The sequence below is a fragment of the Xiphias gladius genome, chromosome 6 (genome assembly GCF_016859285.1).
Source record: "Xiphias gladius isolate SHS-SW01 ecotype Sanya breed wild chromosome 6, ASM1685928v1, whole genome shotgun sequence".
Lineage (NCBI taxonomy): Eukaryota > Metazoa > Chordata > Actinopteri > Istiophoriformes > Xiphiidae > Xiphias > Xiphias gladius.
Window position 1 is genome coordinate 21,097,384 of NC_053405.1, and position 17,479 is coordinate 21,114,862.

Genomic DNA, 17,479 nt, shown 5'->3' on the forward strand with positions numbered 1-17,479 from the left:
TTATGTGTCATATATCTATATGTTCAGTGTCTCAGTATTATCGATATATGATCAGGTCACAGTTGCCTCTCCACACCATGGCTAAATAAATGACACGAAATTCATTCCAGTTTAAACCGAAGGGTTAATTGAAACTATATTTGTAATTGTGTCCACAGCTGTACATACAGACCTACGGGGTTGAAAAGAAGTTACAGGAGTGCCTAGCAATAGGCCATGGCACAACACAACAACAAGTTACACAAGTTACAACTCGAAAAATTACCGTGGTTTGATCAACAACTTTCTGATATCCTCAACAAACATTTAACATGAGCTTCACAAAGGAAGTATTTGTGGCAAGGCTGTTGGACTGCATCACACTGTACACTGTTACTGTAGCTGCGTTCACCCTGTGTACTTCTCAGAAAAAATGAATGAATGCGGTGAGAGAGGAAAAGGAAAAAACTAAGAAATAAAATGATCAAACGCAAAGCTGAGACACTGATGGAGAGCAGACATGCTGTCAGCTTAGAAGATCTATTTAGAGGTAATAACTGAATGAGCTGCATTATTGACTATTCTGGGATGTGACACAATGTACTCCTAAAAATAATAAAGTGACAATTTATTAGCACAGATGTTCTGTGGACAACAACTCTATTTCTCTCTCACACACGCAATGACATCCATATCGACATGCAGGCGCAAACACACACACACACACACACACACACATACATATAGAGCTACAGTATGTGAACACAAACACACAGTTTGCGATTCCAAGAGGCTTTTCCCGCTGTGCATCTGATGCAATAGTTAGTAACATCCCTGCAGACTGCCACAGCCATTACCTCCAGGATTCATCAGCATGGGCCACGCCAGGCCCACAGAGAATAGTGCAAACCCCCATCTGTAAATACAGCCAGCTAATCACCTGTAGCTGAGGGGTAACTATATCTTTCCTCAGTGAGGTTGTTATGCTAGTGTGTTCTCAAAATTTTACTCTAAACACTGCGGGAAGTCCGTCAATCCAGAGACTGAAGGCTGAATCGCAACCACGGTTATTAAATAAATATAAATAAGTACATAAAGCAAGAGTTGTGAAGTAAAAACTATAGAGATAAAGGTGCCTTTGAGAACTTTCCGTATCAAGTCCATTTTTTTTCTTCATTTTCCTGAAACTTCTCACTTCTGCTTTCGACAAGATCAGCCACGACCCTTTTAGAGCATGTGGTGAGGCTGTCGAATTTAGAAATAGCCTCCATGGTCAGTGTACATGTGTGAGAGCAGTTGTTCACATTGTATACCTTTATAGCTACATTTCTTATCTACATCTCAACAGAGTAAGTTTACACCTTTATCCCATCACCACCCAGCAGAACAATGAGGCCTCTGTGGCACAGGGCACAGACCTTAAGTATGTCGAAGTGCTTGCAGTCCTGCAGTGATATATGAACTATAATATATAACTGTAATAACTACAATATACATAAAGTGAATATTAAATATTAATTCTATTAAATCACACACGTATGGACAAGGAACTTATTTTATTACATGGTTGCAATACACACATAAAAGTCAAAGCATAGGTGTTAGTTTAGGTGATTGTAAAACGAGTGGACGCAATGGGGGAAAAAAGTGCCTCCCTGGTAAGATGCGCGTGTTTCCGTGGCAACTGGTGACAAGTTAAGTCGATTCAGAGGGTCTGAGCAGTTGGGGCAAGAATAAAAGGGTTAGGCTACAGTGAACTCTGGTTAGCTAAGGTGGTTGCTGCTGCTGCTGCTGAAAATTCCTCAAAAGTTTGCTGCAATGTACACCTGCCAAGGTCTCAATTTTGCACAGGAACAACTTTAAACCTTTTTGGACAAAGGGGTTGTGTCTAAAATTTGCTTCTACGTGTTTCTTTGAAAAAATCTTTTAATTTTATGTAGTGCATCTCGGGTGTTCGTTTCAGACAGCAGACAACCCAACTGTCCGTTGAAAAGAGTTATAGTAATCCTTTAATCACTTTATGAGGATAGCAGTCTACATCACTGCATAAGAAGTAGGCTGAGCTAAATGAAGACTGCAGGCCTATTGTCATCAGACCAGAATATAAAAGGCATGTTGAAACCCCAAGGATATATTTTGGATAATTTAGGTTTAATTTCTTCATGGTAGATCCTATAAAAGCTACTGCTTTTAATTTAATATGTCTTTGTGTAACTTTAACATGGTAAAAAAAATAATAATAATAAAATAAAATAAAATAAAAAATTGCAATGTAGGTTTTCATAAATTATTAATGGGACTATAGAAAATGTTTTAACGTGCTCTGTCCTGTCACGGTGTTTTGTGTTTAGTCAGTGAGCTCGCGCCCTCGCAGGAGCACGACAACGCATTGTCACCGAGGATCCGAGAGAAAAACTCCATTGTTGTTGCGAACTTTTTAATCTGGGGATTTAAAGCACGTCACATGCCCAGACGGGGCAGCGGGGCGCTCTACCGTTACAGGCAAACTACTGCGAGAGAGAAAAAAAAAAAAAAGAAAAATCCATGTTGGGGAGGAAACTATTCATCCTGGAGACACAGACGAAAAAGCATTTAACGCACAGCGTGTAATGCCTGCGCAATTGCGGGGAGTTTAGGATCGCCGGAGACTTGCTTTTCAAGAGCGCGACCAAGAGGGGAAAAGTTTTTGCTCTCTGGAAAAACCTGACCGCTGGAGATTCGGGACAAAGATGACCCACAAGTACAGCCAGCGGTCTTTAATTGTTCTGTCTTTACTGGGGATTTTGTCGGCCATCATGTCTGTTTTATCGGTGATTTTGATTTTCCAGCTCCAGTCCCAACAGGCGTCGGTGAGGGAGTCTCCCCCTTCCACCTCCTCGGTCATACCCGCTCACGTCTGGGCCGTCCTGCTGCCGGTCTCTACGGTGCTCTCTGCTCTGTCCCTCACCCTCAATTTAAGCTCTGTGGCGGTGTGTCTCCTCCACACCTATTTTTCGACAGAGGTCTGCCGAGGAGAGCGGGACACTGAAAGGTATTTAGCCTTGCGCAGCTCTTCTACCACCTGTCAGAAAACACCTGCAACTGCGGCCGCCATTGCAGCCGCTTCCCTCGCTCGCAGTAATCTGCCGTTGATCTAAACTGTACAGAAATAGGTAGTTCCCGTCAGTTTCTGATAGGCTGGGTCACGTTTGAGGGCCTGACCGCACCTGTGACCGCACCACAGTTAATGACAATATTAATACGCACGGGAGAATCACCAATCGCCCAGGCAGGCGACCTTTAGAGCAAGACAAAGTTTTAAAAGAAGAAATGACACATTTTCTCTCTAAGAAACGAAAAGTTGATTTTATCAGCTTGAAAAAAAAACCCAACACACACACACACACAAAAAAAAAACCACCCAGCCTCGCTCACTTCTGGGTTTTTTGGTCTGGTATGACCTGTAGCCTAGCTTATTGTGGCTAATGTTAGCAAACTTTGGATAGAGATCGTTGTATGATGCCCATTACTCCGTATGTCATCTGACTTTATGACTCTTCTTTACTTGTGCTACTGTTACACTACATTTTACTATTTACCATTATTCTGTACTTGTTACTTGTGCCCACAGTGGCTTCTCTTTAGCCCAAAGTTTAATCATCAATTCAACTTTATCATACATTTTGAGGGCTGTAGTTTGTGGTATAGCAGTATGAGTTTGTGTCATGTTGAAACGATATTTCTTCTATTTTTTCTCTTCTTCATACGTGGAATTCACATGAATATCTATCTTTCAATATAAGGGAGAGCAAAACAGCACTTCATCCTACATGGGTCCCTATTTTCTGGTCACAAAGTCAGTGTCTAAAACTTGTGGAAAATAACATTTAATAACATTTAATCTCTTCAGTATGTGTTTCCTATTACTTCTTTAATTGTGCTCTGTAAACCACAGCCTTATCCAGAATGAAAAATGTAACTGTACTAAGTTTCATTAAAAGAAAACATGGTTTCAGAAGCATAAAAGCCCTAATGTGTCAGAGTGCAGAGGCCCACATTGCAATGTAGTTGGTCGACCCCCACCTCTCAACCCCTATGAATCCCATCGAAACAATGGCCTTCCTCTCATTATACACCCAGCTCACGTCCTCTAGCTAGTCCTTTCCCACGTCGGTTTAAAAATCCAACAGCATGCCCCAGGACCTCCCCACTGACGGAGGGGACATTCCAAGAAAATGTGAATAATAATGCGCTATACACAATATCTAGCATTTGAACATACCCAAATAATCAATGATCCAATGTTTTAGGACCTACGGTTCTGATATTCAAACTGAACAGGGGAGAAATAAAAAGGGACAAGAGAAGTTTGATTGTACAGCAAAGAAGGTGCAATCAACTGAAACAAGGGAAAACTGTGAAACCAGAAATTATGTTGCATAAAATTGTCTTCATGTATTTATATGAAAACTAACGTAGCAATGTTAAAGTGTAAACATATCTGAGCCATGACACTGAACATATGACATTTTTTTTTTTTTTTCTCTCAACAGAGCGGACTGGTTCCTTCTGGATAGCAGAGCTGTACGACATGTGGCTATTGGACTTTTCTGCCTGGGGGTTTCTGTCTACTTGGCAGGTAAGAACAAATGAGTGAAAAATGTGATTCTCTTAATTGAGAATAATAAATGAGTCTGTATTCTTTCTTTGGGAACATTTTGCCCCATCTGGCATGAGGGTTTACTTAATTACTGAAACACAGGTTAGAGCTAGGCACCTGTTATTGCCTTCTAGCACACTTCTGTAGGTTTTCCTTGTGTGCGTGTATTTAAGCTTTTAGAATTAGCATGCAGGGTACTTTCTAGTCTTTAGCCTTCAACAACAAACTCAAGAAACCCCGAAAACTAATGTCCAAAACACTGGCGTTGTGGTGGATTTTCAACAGCAGAGGAGAAAACAGCACTGCTGCTTTCTTTGTGGTCCATCCAGCGGGTCCAAGAGAACAATGCATTCTTTGAGTAGCGTCCATGACTTAAGTGTTTTTAATGCTGAACCTGGCAGTGCTGTGTTGCCCTGTTCCACTGAGTGGCTTGTACTATGGGGTCACTGGAGGCAGTGACCCCATTGTGATGAGAAGGTGTCGTCCTTATGACCCCACTTTAGCCACAATCATTAGCTAGCAGAGCAAGGGACTTCAGAAAGCAACACCACCAGCGCAGGAAGTTACGTCACATCCCAGAGCTGTGCTTTTCTCCCCCTTCCTTTAGCATTCCAGAGTCTATGGTCCTTTTCCTGCAGACAAACAGAGGACAACTCAGATGAGAACAGCTGGCCCTTATTCAACATTTCAACACAATGAATTACATTTTTGTAATTCCAAAACTCAAAAAAGATTGTGTAGTAAGACATGAGCAGGGAACCGGGATTTAAGTAGAAAATAACAATTTTCAAAATCTGCTTTGAGTAAAGTAATATGGCCACATTAATTGCTTAAAATAGAGGGGAGTATTTTGTAATTGTGTATGTAAATTCACACTTTTTCTCCCTCCCCTTTCTTTTTCTCGGCAGCTATGTCCCTCTTTATGCTCCTAATATTTGAGGTGGAGACGGGTATTGCCAGTGCTTGTGTCCTCTCTTCAGGAATCCTGATCCTGCTGGTCGTTGTAATCCATTCTCTGGTCAAAGCTTCCCATAGTGCTAAACACTATCACAGTGATCACCTCGACACTCTCTACCAGAATGACCATAGAAGCAGCAGCACGCCTGTATCTCGGCCCTGTGAGCTCAAAATTGGCGTGGACAAACCGCGGATGCACCGCAGCCAGTCTCACCTCCAGCACCAGATCTCCTACCCTCAATGTGGCAACCCGAGACAGCGAGAACAATACCAGCAACAGCAGTACTCCCCGGCCGGAGGATCACAGGGCCCTGCTAGTGATAAAGATGGCTACAACAGTGGTGGCAGCTGTCCCCGAATGCACAGGACCCTGTCTATTGAATCTGGTTTACTGCAGGCCCAGGCTAAACCCTGGAATGGGGTCAACAACGAGATGAGGAGTGTCCTTGCGCGCAAGTCAGGGATTTCTGCAAAAGACTCTACTCTTGTGTGACATAAAGGAGGCTGAGATTATGGTTTAAGACACTGAAGATTTTTATGTATGTCAAAAGAGGACTGCTAACACAAGTGTCATCTCAAACAGACGTAGAACTCTCATTTTCTATTATTTGCCACTCAGCATGTTTATCCTGACTGATTACAGATGACATGGGACTGAGATTGAAAAACATACCCATGTTTACACATCTACACAACTGATTTCTCCTGTAGAGATTATAAAGCATTTTTAATTCAGTGAAAAACATATTGAACATACTTTGTATAATTTGTAGTGTTTTGTATCAATGAACTTGATTGAAATCTTATTATACACACTACTGTTGTCCAATTAACAATCTGGCAAATTTATAGCTTTCACTGTAATAATGTAAATACTTTATTTCACTGTATATCGTAGCTTCTCGCCAAATATTTGCGCAGATGTTTTGTTTTTTGTTTCATATCAACGTTAAATAATTCTAGAAAATACAATTCCATTTAAAAGTAGAATGATTTTGGACACTTAAATGAGACATTAAATCAATGTCCACAAAATCCTAAAAGGTCCTTTAACTGCACATTTCAATCATTCCTGACTGGCTGACAAAAGATCCTACCATCTTAATAGAGGCCAAAGTGTGATTTTTTCATGTCTGGAGGAATTACTAACCTTGGACACCTCTGTTCAGAGGTCATGAGGAAGTGGATGGGGCATGTGGAGCAGAGACAAGGGGACTGGGAGAAGGGGTCACATCATTTAAGCTGCATGCAGGTGTCAGTGGGAAACAAAAAAAACAGCAGAGACAAATACAACAGAAAACATGAAGCTCCCATTAACTACAAAGAGTTCAGAACAGGCCTGATAAACATTTTGCAGTTACTGGGGGAATAAATTGGCAAAAAACAAGTCATATTAGCTGATGTCCCACAACATTAACTGACACAAATTATTATAAAAGATGGATTATATAAAACAAACAGAAAAAAAGGGTTATACATGAACAAAGGTATGATGTGGAGCAAAGAATGAATACAAACAGTTGGATAAAAGTCCAGACACTGAGCCACTGAAAATGTCAAAGTACAAGGACCCACAAGTGGATATTTGACACTTTTGTAGGGGTGGCAGATATGGCCAAAAAAGATGTTATATTCTATAATTCTCTGGCTTTTTAAAAATTGACCAATTATGTCACTGTTTATTTTTGGTTTGGAAAGATAACAGCGCATGAAAACCACCACCAAAGATGACCGCCCCTTCCTGGATACAGGCACAAGTATTTGGCAAAGTGAAAACGCCCTTATATTACCCTGACCCTTGAGAGATAGAGGCTTTCTGTACAATTAGGTGTTTTGTAGAAATATGTATAATTCCTGCTGCCATATGTAATCAAGCTTTCAAATATCGTTTACCTACAGGCACTGCAATTGCATACAAGTTTCATAATTTGAAAAATGGAGATAAATTCAAGTGTATACTTATAGGTTTATTCTTTGAAGTAGCTACAAGCATGTGTTGTATATGGAAGAGCTGAGTTAACAGCCACAGAGAACTAACTTTGCTGCTCAACAAATGTCAGTGTACATGTAAATTTGCACAGTTTGTCACTTATTAAATGCTTTTTATCAGCAGACCTATTTTGAAAATTTTAAAGAAATAGGCATCAGGTCCAACAAAGCAAAGGGGGCCAGGAACAGTGATGCGCCTATCTGAACAGATGAATAATAACACCTCTAATGCAAAAATAGAATAAAACCCTGATCAATCATACATGATGGCATTATATGAATATGTTAGTGTAATAACATCATAATCTTAAAAATGTCATTCTGCCCCCCCCCCCCACTACACTCTGGACACCGTGTGCACATGTTCACTGCTGCCTCCTACCTGCGTCCTTGAGAGCTGCTAATCTGTTCCTTGATGCTGATAGCTTGACGGAGGAGACTGTCGATGTTTTTGAAATACATGCTGCTGTTTGTCATGCTCTTCACGGCACTGCAAAAACCAGCAGATCAATGAGAGTGTTAACAGTCATACAGTGGGATTCTGGAAGTATGAAGGCCTGTGCCTCTTCTCACCTGCATGCATACTCTACAGTATAGATGGCTCCTTGACTCTGCTCCTCCCAGCTCTGCATATCTGTCTGTGCAGGAAGTGACAGAAAGTAAAACTATTAAAAGCCCCATCAGGACAAGGAGTACCCCCCCATTACTCTATTAGTTGTGGCTGCTGTGTTTAATTCAAAGGACTTAGTTTATATATTCAAGTGGCTGTCCACAAACAATGACTGAGAAACACACACGATGAGCCAAAGCATTATGACCACTCACAGATGAAGTGAATAATGTTGACTATCTCGTAACAACATCGAGGTCTCAGATATATTAGACGGTGAGTGATCAGGCAGTTCTCATAGTGAACGTGTTGGATGAGGAAAAAAGGGCAGGTGTAAAGAACCTGAGTGATTTCACCAAATTATTACGGCTGGACGACTGGGTTGGAGCACCTCTGAAACGGCGAGGCGTGTTGGGTGCTCTTAGTCAACGGTGGAGAGTACCTAGCGACAGTGGTCCAAGAAGGGACAAATCACAAAGGTGATCACGTTTGGTCCGAACTGACAGAAGGTCTACTGTGGCACAAGTTGCAGAAGATTTTAATGATTGTTATGGGAGGATTGTGTCCCAACACACAGTGCATCCCACCCTTCTGTGTATGGGGCTGCATAGCCACAGACTGGTCAGAGTGCCCATGCTGGTCATACTTTTTGAACCCCTTCATTAAAATCTGGTTGCAGAAACTTTGGTAACAATGACAGCCTCTAAACATTTCTTGTAGCCATCTAGAAGCTTCTTGCATCTGTCTGCTGGTAGTTTCTGCCACTCTGCCATTGCTATGCGTTGAAGCTCTTAAGTTTGCAGGAGTCCTTTTTCTAGTGGCTTTTTTCCAATGGGATTTAGGTCAGGACTCATTGCCGGCCAGTTTAAAACAGTCTTTTCCTTTTCAACCACTCTTTTGTGCTGCTGGATGTGTACTTTGGGTCGTTGTCCTGCCGAAAGACCCGAGACCTCCGCCTCAAACCTAGTTTTCTGACACTGGGTAACACATTTTGCTCTAAAATGCCTTGGTAATCATCTGATTTCATCGTTCCTTTGATACATTTCATTCCTCCAGTATCAGAGGCAGCAAAGCAGCCCCACAGCATGATAGAACCACCATGTTTTACTGTAGGTAGGGTGTCCTTTTCCTTATGGGCCTCATTTCGTCGCCTATAAACACACTGATGCTCTTGATAACATTACAAACTGTTGCAACGGGGTTTTCAAGATCTTTGGCAATTGCCTTGTAGCCTTTGGAATTGTTATGTTTTTTGATAATAGCACACCTGATGCTCTCTTGTTATCTTGTCTTCGCCATTGTGAAAAAGAAACTGGAAATAATCAGCCCCTTTTTATACCGTAAAACCATCATTTATTGGTTGTTCGGGTCATGTGACCACTTTAGGCACAGGTGAGTCCTATTTGTTTTTTTTATGTTGTTTGAGGAATTAATTTAAGCTCATCAAAAAGTTGCCAATAATTTCATCCACTGAGTATATTTTGTGTTTGTATCATTTCAATTTTTTTCCCTTTTGTTCAGTAACCTTGGAAATTTTATTAAAATATTCTGTTTACATCAAATTGATTCATTTGCATATATTTCTGAAGATATTCCTAATTATGTACTTAAAATTCAGGGGTGCGAATAATTTTGACAAGGGTTGTATATTATTGGTATATTTTGCAGGTTGGTATGCAAAAGTGAACACAAACAAACCTGTATTCTATAGGTGGATTGTACCTGTATCTTTAGAAAGTCTATTGCTTATAAAGCATTCTACCTCTTCTTCTCTTTCACTCACTGTACACACCAACCAAAACCAAACAAAAACACTCAAAACACAAACATATGGCTTAGTTTCAGGGACCGGGTGTTGTTCATGCTTGCTCACTGTCATGACCTACTGAGATACCTGGATAGAACAGAGCCACTGTTAATGTTATTAGTAACAACCTGTGCTTTTCCTACCACAAAAATTCAAAATGTGCTGCTGTGAAAAAGACCTAGAAGATAAAATACAGGCTAAATTTGAATTTACAAGTTATTTCTTTAGTCTGTTCCTCCCTCTTGTTAACTAAAGAATTTAAATTACTCAATTTTAATTGAATAGCCAAGAAAAAATTATGTTGTCATATGAAGATATAATTAAGCAGCGGGTCAACAGGCCCCCTAAAGTGTCACACCATCAATTGGTTTTGATGCTTTGGTTTACAGACTAGGAATGTTTGAGAAACTTTCTTGAAATAATGCCTTAGTATCTCAAAATAATGAGAAATGTTCTCAAAATTACTTAGTTATCTAAAAATAACAAGAATCTCAAAATGAGAGACTTTAAAAAACAATGTTTCTCATTACTTTGACATACTAAGTCGTTTATATTGATAAAGTTTCTCATTATTTTGATGAAGTTTCGCATTATTTTGAGATACTGAGTCGTTATCTTGAGAAACTAACTTATCATTTTGAGAAAGTTTCTCAATATTATGAGATACTAAGTCATTATAATGACTTACAGGATTCCCCCCCCCCCCCATCACACAAGCGGGAATGTCTTGTCTTCAATACCTTGTGCTGCACCAGTTCAGGCAGCGACCTCCTGACGTGTTCCTGCAGTCTGTAGAGAGCCACTGATGGCTCGTTAGCCAGGACGTACATGCTCTCCGTGAATTTGTCGGTCACTGTAGAATCACAGAAGAACAGGCACACACACACACACACACACACACACACAGAATAGACGACCAGTGTTAGAAATAAAAACAGAGGGAAACGTCCAACAGCAGCAGACACGGACAGATGGCGTTGGGGCAGCTAAACACAATACTAGCGGCATGACTTTAGCTTAGTGGCTAAGGCGAGCTAACAGCTACTAGCCTAGCTGCGAGGCAACAATGAGGTAAGTTAAATGCTTCTATATTTAGATAATATTTACCTCGTCTGACTTTCAGCTGCATCTCCTGATCCTCCATGATGCAAGCTGTTTTTTACAACAAGAAACTGACAGCAACACAGTGCAACCGTGCGGTAGTTGTGTCAGCTGATCGCTGCTTCTTCCGTGTTTTTGTTGTCGTGTGCCACACGACAACATTCCGGACAGAAATATCGATTATGAAATAAAACAGTTCTTCCTTCAAAGAGTGCCAAACGCTGTAGTGCGTTACACGGGGTGATTCAAACGTGTTTCCATCTCATTGGTTAAAATAATTGATTCATTAAGTAGCAAATTAACAGAGCGATAAGTAAAGCACTGTGGACACACTTCGATGGCCGGCAAGATCCATCGTGTTATTTGAAATAATTTACTTTCAGTTTCCCAAAAGGAAGTTAGCGCAAATTAGACTGAGAGACTGGATGTGGTGAGTGGTCAATGTAATCTGCTTTGTAAACAATTTTCCGGCTACTTTTTTTCTTGATGTCACTACAACAGCATTTAGTCGTTCAGATCTTGTTTTCATTGCAGTGATCATGGAGGCCAGAGGTGATGATGAGGTTGCAGATGACCAAAATATTCAACTGACTAACGCTAATGCATGTCCCTGCGACTCCAGAGATGAGATGTCCAATGGTATTTGTGCCCTTTGTGTTTAAGCTTTTAAATTATTAGTTTCTTATCTGTGATCACTTTCACGACTCATGGTATCTTTGTCTGTGTAACATGCAGTCACCTGATTTTTAAAACAATCAATCTAGCAGTGAATATATTGCTTCCAATGACATGGCTGTGGTTCATCTGATTGGGCTGGTGTCTCCAGAGAACATGGATGTGGATGAAGAGGGTTTGTTCAAACACTCCACCACTCTCACCAACAAACAGCGTGGGAATGAGGTTACGGTACGCCCAGCAACATTAGACTGTAAGTACTGGCAAAGATGCCCTGATGGCAGACGGCTGAGAAAATAGTGTGTTAGACAAGCAATCGTGGCATTTTCATCGTCGTGACCACATGGATGTATTACGACTTTATTTTTCAGCTCTGTCCATACACCAGCTGGCAGCTCAAGGTGAGGTTTCACAAGTGGCTGTGCACCTGAGTAAAGGTGAGGAATCTGGATCTCACTGCCATCCACCAAGCAGTATCACATCATGCACATTTTTACCAGTATTAAATTGTATAAAATTCCTTCCGTTGGCCTGTGACCCTATTCATTTTGCAGACAGTTCACTGCTCAGCAAGCAGGATGAACGGGGCTTTACACCTCTCATGTGGGCAGCGGCGTTTGGAGAGAAAGCAGTGGTGGATTTTCTCTTGGAAAAGGTCATTAGTAAGCGACTGCTGACCAGAAAGACATGCATATGTCATCAAGACTTAAATGCACCATCTCACTAATGTTTATGAATTTATATTTTAGGGTGCAGACCCCAAAACAATCGCGAGGGAGCGAGAAAGTGCCCTGACACTGGCCAGCTCTGGAGGTTATGTGGACATTGTTGAGTCTCTTCTCAGACATGGAGTAGACATTAACACTTATGACTGGGTACAGTTATGACTTTCTTTGTGTCACACGTCATCACAAATCCATAAGATTAATTAGTTACGGCAAGCCAACACACTTTATTAAAATGGCTGAAAGTGTTTTAAACATTGACATAACTGCAATGTATTTTTTTGTTTTTGTTTTTAATGAAAACGCTTGTCTTTTATTCTCAGAATGGTGGAACTCCTCTTCTTTACGCTGTACGAGGGAACCACATCAAATGTGTAGAGGCACTCTTAGGTACTTTGCATGTCTATAAATCATGATAAATTTGTGGCACATTTTGTTTGAATGCTTTTATTAATTGCCACTAATGTATTCTCGTTCAGACAGAGGAGCAGACATGACCATTGAGTCTGACTCTGGGTACAGCCCAATGGCCTTGGCTGTTGCTCTTGGACACAAGAAGAGTATGTATTGTCTTATACCTGACAAATAGTTTCTTTTTATAAGAGATTACTGTAAAAAAATTTGCTATAGTGAATTAACATTAGAATTTGTTTTGTTTCCTAGTTCAGAAAGTATTGGAGGACCATATTCTGAAACTCTACAAGCCAACACCAACATGACACTAGTTAATATAAATAAATGGACGGGACAGTCTGACACAGTTGATCTCAGATCTACATCCACTTATCATTGGTGGTCAGATGCCTAAGACCTGTGTCACAATTATTGTAATAGATCAATACATATGCAGTCATTTACACTGAGTAACCTGCATTTTTTAATTTATAAAACAATTATTCCATTTGTGTGCATCACCTTGTATGCAGCAGAATTATTTTTGCTTGGCTGGAGGACAGCAAAACAAACAAAACACAAAGACTGTAAACAAGTTTTAATAAAAATGTATTTTTATACTGTTTGTTCCACTGGAATGCTGCTTCAGCTCAAAGGCACAATATCGGTATGGATTACAAGTGCGCTTGTCGTCACAACACACCCATTAAATCTGTACTCTGATTCAGACTCCATGCCAAGCCTCCTGTCCTTGAGCGATGAAGAGAGATTGCCTGACAGATCCCTGACAGTGTCCATACCAAAAAAGGCCACATTCACATCAGCTGAAGAGGTGGCAGCGCAGATGACAATGTTTCCCAAGTGCCACCACACCATCCTGTGTCCTGTACTTTACTCAGGGGTCATTTCCTCTCTCATGAGAGGTTTAAAAAAATTGTCATGAAGCTTTTTCCCCCAGGATGTCCAAGGAATAAATAATTATTCTCCCAAAAAAGTCAGCGCTATTCTCAAACATTATTTTTACTTTGTCCACTGCAGGGGCCTCCTGTATGGGAAAGCTGTGGGTGTGGAGTTAAGAACAAGATAAGCGTGGTAATAATGAAAAGCATGTTCAGGAAAATATTGTCAGATACTTATTATGAACCATCTAAAACAGCAAAAGGAAACACACTGTGTTCCTAGAGTGACAGGTATGGCTTGATCTGCCGTAATAACCCTGGTGTAGACTGGCAAACTGAATTTTACTGTATTAAAGCACAATTGCCTTTAGTATTACCGTAACTATCTTTAAAAAAAAAAAAAAATCAGTGATGGAATACTGACATTTGTCTGAGACAGTAGCTTTGTTCAGACTAAAGATTATTAATGGAACACAATAGTTTGTATGTTATGAATAATGCAAATCAAGAGTTAAATGTAACATTTATAGTAACCTTGAAGGTTGCTGGTAACTAGCCATGTGCAGTAGAAAATACACAAAACAGCTTTTCAGATTTTGCCCTCCTATTAGCAATAAATAATGCTATCTCCCCTGACAAATGCTGCATAATAGGAATGAAGGATATCTGAAGCGAGTTGTTGTCTTCTGGGTAAAAATGGCCGATCACTGTAAAGTCTCCATCTTTTGGGCAACCTGCAGAAAGCACAAGTTGAAAATCATTTATCTTATTTCAAACCTGCAATAAGAAACAGTAAAATAAGATGGCGGTGGATAGTCACATCAGGACACCATTTGTGATTGGAAAATGTAATATCCGGGTTTTACCTTCTAGTCTGCATGTTTTTGCTGAGAAGCCTCCCTGGAACTGGACATTTAGCTCTGACACCCTGACAGACTGGGGAAACTCCAGAGACACCCACTGACATTCGCCCTGCAAAAGATATACCTTGAATAATTACTCATTGCGACGTGGACAGTGTAACATCCTGGAGCCTGTGGGAAGTCTTTGAGTATCTCTATTCTATACTACATTGGAATTGCAATCATGTTTTGGAGCAAGTAGTGCGTTTACGCTGGAAAAGTGACAATAAAATGTACTCAAAACAGGCAGTGTATACTAAAAAGTACTTTATTTTTGAGTGTACTGTTGATGTACACTGTGGCCCCCAATGCAATTAAGAAGAAATGAAGAGCTGCTCACAGCAGCGAAAAATAACACAAATTGCAAACAGTGGTGAGAAAAGAAAACAAAGATTTGTCTTTTTCTTTGTAAAGTTTAAGTGGCATTCTAAAGTTGCAGTGTGAGTATTGGGTCATTTCCTGTTTGTGTCAAACGATTAAGTGCCTTTATTACTTACTAGCTGCCAAAACAGATACCATGACAAGTAGTGAACAGTACTTACTGTATACAGACAGTACTGTATGTAGTATTGGATTGGGACACAGCTGTAGTTTTACCTGGTCTGAGTTCCAGCATGTCTCTTCATTGCAGTCAAACATGTACTTCTTTCCATACTGCTTCACATCTCTGTTTAGCACCGAGCTCACCCTGAAATGGTAGTGTCACCACAAAAAAAAAAAAAAACCCAGTTGTTACTTTACGTCTGCTTGCGAACAGGAGGTTGATTTAAAGCACAACATGCGACATTTACGTGTGGTTCTGTTGTGAACTTATGGAAGACATGACAGTTAAATCCGTAAGCTATTTGTTTTCGTGAATAAATATGATTTAATGACAGCTTTCTCGTACCTGCTCTGTGTTTCGCAGCAAATCACCGAGAAAGCCATGGCGACTTTTCAAATTACAATATGCCGTCAAGCGACGCGGCCACGAGGTGTTTTTTTTTTTGTGTTTTTTTTTACGACAGTGACGTCCATGTGCAGCTGTTCTTCTCCCCGCCACTAGATGGAAGGCACGTACCGCGAAAAATGAAGGTAAAGGCTTTTCAACTTCATGTAAGGTCCCGACGGCTCGAAATGAATAATTGAAAGCATAAACCATAAAACTTAATACTCTCTACGCTGTGTGCCCAGTAGTCTGGCTAGCGAGGGGCTGTACGTGCTGGTCTCCATCTGTGCGTGTGCACCTGCAGGCCGCCCTCTTGTCTACAGGAGCCTCAAAGGTCAGGGATTTAAGAATCGATTAGGGAGAGAGAACTACAGAGACTGGGCCTCGGTGAAGGTGAATCGACCAGCTAACCGATCGCAACCTTCAAATGAAACATACGGGAAAAACGGCCCAAGTTGTTACATGCGAGTTAAGTTAAAACTGTGCGGTGAATGTTTTTATTGATTCACGGGAGATTGGATCACCCCGTGAAAGAAACATACACGTGAATGAACTTTACTGCTTTTATTGGAGAGCATATTCCCTCTCTTTCATAACCTGGGAAGCAATAACTCAGCAGAGTAGGTACCTGTGTGTGTGGGCTTGTTTCACTACATTCGTCAGGTCCAAAAAGAGCCCACTATGCTGGTTTTTTTTTTGTGTGACACTTCAGCTCCGACGGCTTTGCTGGGACTGAAATGTTGGACCCCACAAGTTTAAAGGGCTGTTTGGGGGTTAAGACTTGGTGTTAGGGTTAGAATTAAGTTTAGGTTGGGGTAATGGTTTGGGCTAGGCCTTCAGTTGTGATGGTTCAGTTAGGGTAAGGGACTAGGGAAGGCATTATGTCAATGACAGGTCCCACAAGGATGTCCGCGTGTGTCCGCGTGTGTGTGTGTGTGTGGAGAAGAAAAGAAGCTGTATTTGGCACGAGGCTCATTACAGATGGAGAATTCCTGCTGAGGTTTTGTCACAGTGCCCCCTCACTGCAGAAAATCAATAGGTCTGAAATACAAAACCTGATAAAACCCAGCCACCGTGAAAATTAGGCAGGGGGCTGGGGCGAGTGACTGGATTGTAAGGTTTGGAGAGGCGCACACACACACACACACACACACACACACACACACACACACACACACACACACACACACACACCTTACTCCTTCCACAACCAACACCATACTCACACATACTTTGACTTTGTGAGCCCAGCACATACATTAGAGCATTGGTTCATACTGCAGGTTTTGCAGTCACTTGTCAAGTATTTGAGACTGAGTACAAACTGTGATTTAAAACCGCTGTAATATTTTTACCCTCCCATGCCTGTGAATGACTGTGACACATATCTGTGGAGGTTTTGAAGAGGTGTTAATCAGAAGCGCTAGCTCACCAATTAATTTGCCAGGTGCTCATATATTCGCCTGTCAGAACCAATTTTCTGGCCTGTAGCCATGTTAGACCCCCACCTGCGCAACACGCATATGTGGGCATCACATGGGTGAATGAGGAGCTGGCATTGGGGGCCCTAAAATGTTGCCCAAGTGGGCTGATAATAATGCCAAAGTGGGCTGCAAGTGGGCCCAAATGTGCAATCATGCTAAGAAGCAACACACGCTCTTTTTGTTACCATTAAAGAAATAGTTAGAGAATGTGAGGTTACCAGGCACAAAGCAGAGACTCCAGGAGGACACTGCACACAACCAAGAAATAGTCTGCCAAATAACCCCTGTAAAAGGACAACTTGACATCTTGTTTGTACAGATCAAATAAATGAGATAACGTGTGAGCTTTAGCGTTGTTGTACCCTTTGACAGAGCCGGGCAAGCTATTTCC

At 41.0% G+C, this 17,479-nt stretch overlaps 4 protein-coding genes and 1 long non-coding RNA gene across 10 annotated transcripts in view; 3 read left to right on the plus strand and 2 right to left on the minus strand.

Moving 5' to 3' along the window:
* Window positions 1–2,340: 2,340 nt before the first annotated feature.
* On the plus strand, window positions 2,341–6,780 carry tmem221 (transmembrane protein 221). Its single transcript, XM_040128083.1, has 3 exons — window positions 2,341–3,010; window positions 4,512–4,597; window positions 5,527–6,780. The coding sequence occupies exons 1-3, from the start codon at window positions 2,709–2,711 to the stop codon at window positions 6,066–6,068; spliced, it is 930 nt and encodes a 309-aa protein (XP_039984017.1). The 5' UTR covers window positions 2,341–2,708; the 3' UTR covers window positions 6,069–6,780.
* borcs8 (BLOC-1 related complex subunit 8) lies at window positions 3,871–11,294 on the minus strand. 3 transcript variants are annotated; one of them, XM_040128090.1, is made up of 6 exons: window positions 11,089–11,294; window positions 10,722–10,834; window positions 8,138–8,202; window positions 7,947–8,054; window positions 6,726–6,790; window positions 3,871–5,250 (listed from the first exon to the last, which is right to left on the minus strand). In XM_040128090.1, exons 1-5 carry the CDS (start codon window positions 11,123–11,125, stop codon window positions 6,748–6,750), a joined length of 366 nt encoding a protein of 121 aa, XP_039984024.1. In that variant the 5' UTR covers window positions 11,126–11,294; the 3' UTR covers window positions 3,871–5,250; window positions 6,726–6,747. The 3 variants fall into 3 exon arrangements, with proteins under 3 accessions (XP_039984024.1, XP_039984023.1, XP_039984025.1); XM_040128089.1 differs by having other exon boundaries at window positions 6,726–6,817; XM_040128091.1 differs by lacking the exon at window positions 6,726–6,790.
* Window positions 10,870–13,455, plus strand: rfxank (regulatory factor X-associated ankyrin-containing protein). 4 transcript variants are annotated; one of them, XM_040128086.1, is made up of 9 exons: window positions 10,870–11,052; window positions 11,617–11,721; window positions 11,909–12,010; window positions 12,129–12,194; window positions 12,312–12,412; window positions 12,507–12,632; window positions 12,806–12,872; window positions 12,962–13,042; window positions 13,146–13,448. In XM_040128086.1, exons 2-9 carry the CDS (start codon window positions 11,622–11,624, stop codon window positions 13,199–13,201), a joined length of 699 nt encoding a protein of 232 aa, XP_039984020.1. In that variant the 5' UTR covers window positions 10,870–11,052; window positions 11,617–11,621; the 3' UTR covers window positions 13,202–13,448. The 4 variants fall into 4 exon arrangements, with proteins under 4 accessions (XP_039984020.1, XP_039984019.1, XP_039984018.1 ...); XM_040128085.1 differs by lacking the exon at window positions 10,870–11,052 and adding an exon at window positions 11,250–11,512 and having other exon boundaries at window positions 11,599–11,721; XM_040128084.1 differs by lacking the exon at window positions 10,870–11,052 and adding an exon at window positions 11,250–11,512 and having other exon boundaries at window positions 13,146–13,445.
* Window positions 13,456–13,458: 3 nt separating this feature from the next.
* On the minus strand, window positions 13,459–15,618 carry LOC120790512 (nuclear receptor 2C2-associated protein). Its single transcript, XM_040128088.1, has 5 exons — window positions 15,566–15,618; window positions 15,274–15,364; window positions 14,641–14,746; window positions 14,441–14,508; window positions 13,459–13,935 (listed from the first exon to the last, which is right to left on the minus strand). The coding sequence occupies exons 1-5, from the start codon at window positions 15,601–15,603 to the stop codon at window positions 13,813–13,815; spliced, it is 426 nt and encodes a 141-aa protein (XP_039984022.1). The 5' UTR covers window positions 15,604–15,618; the 3' UTR covers window positions 13,459–13,812.
* An 81-nt stretch (window positions 15,619–15,699) lies between these two features.
* LOC120790515 overlaps window positions 15,700–17,479 on the plus strand; it is a 32,725-nt gene continuing 30,945 nt past the window's right edge. The window contains exon 1 of the long non-coding RNA XR_005707556.1: window positions 15,700–15,750. This is a non-coding gene — a long non-coding RNA (uncharacterized LOC120790515). The remainder of the gene's footprint in view (window positions 15,751–17,479) is intronic.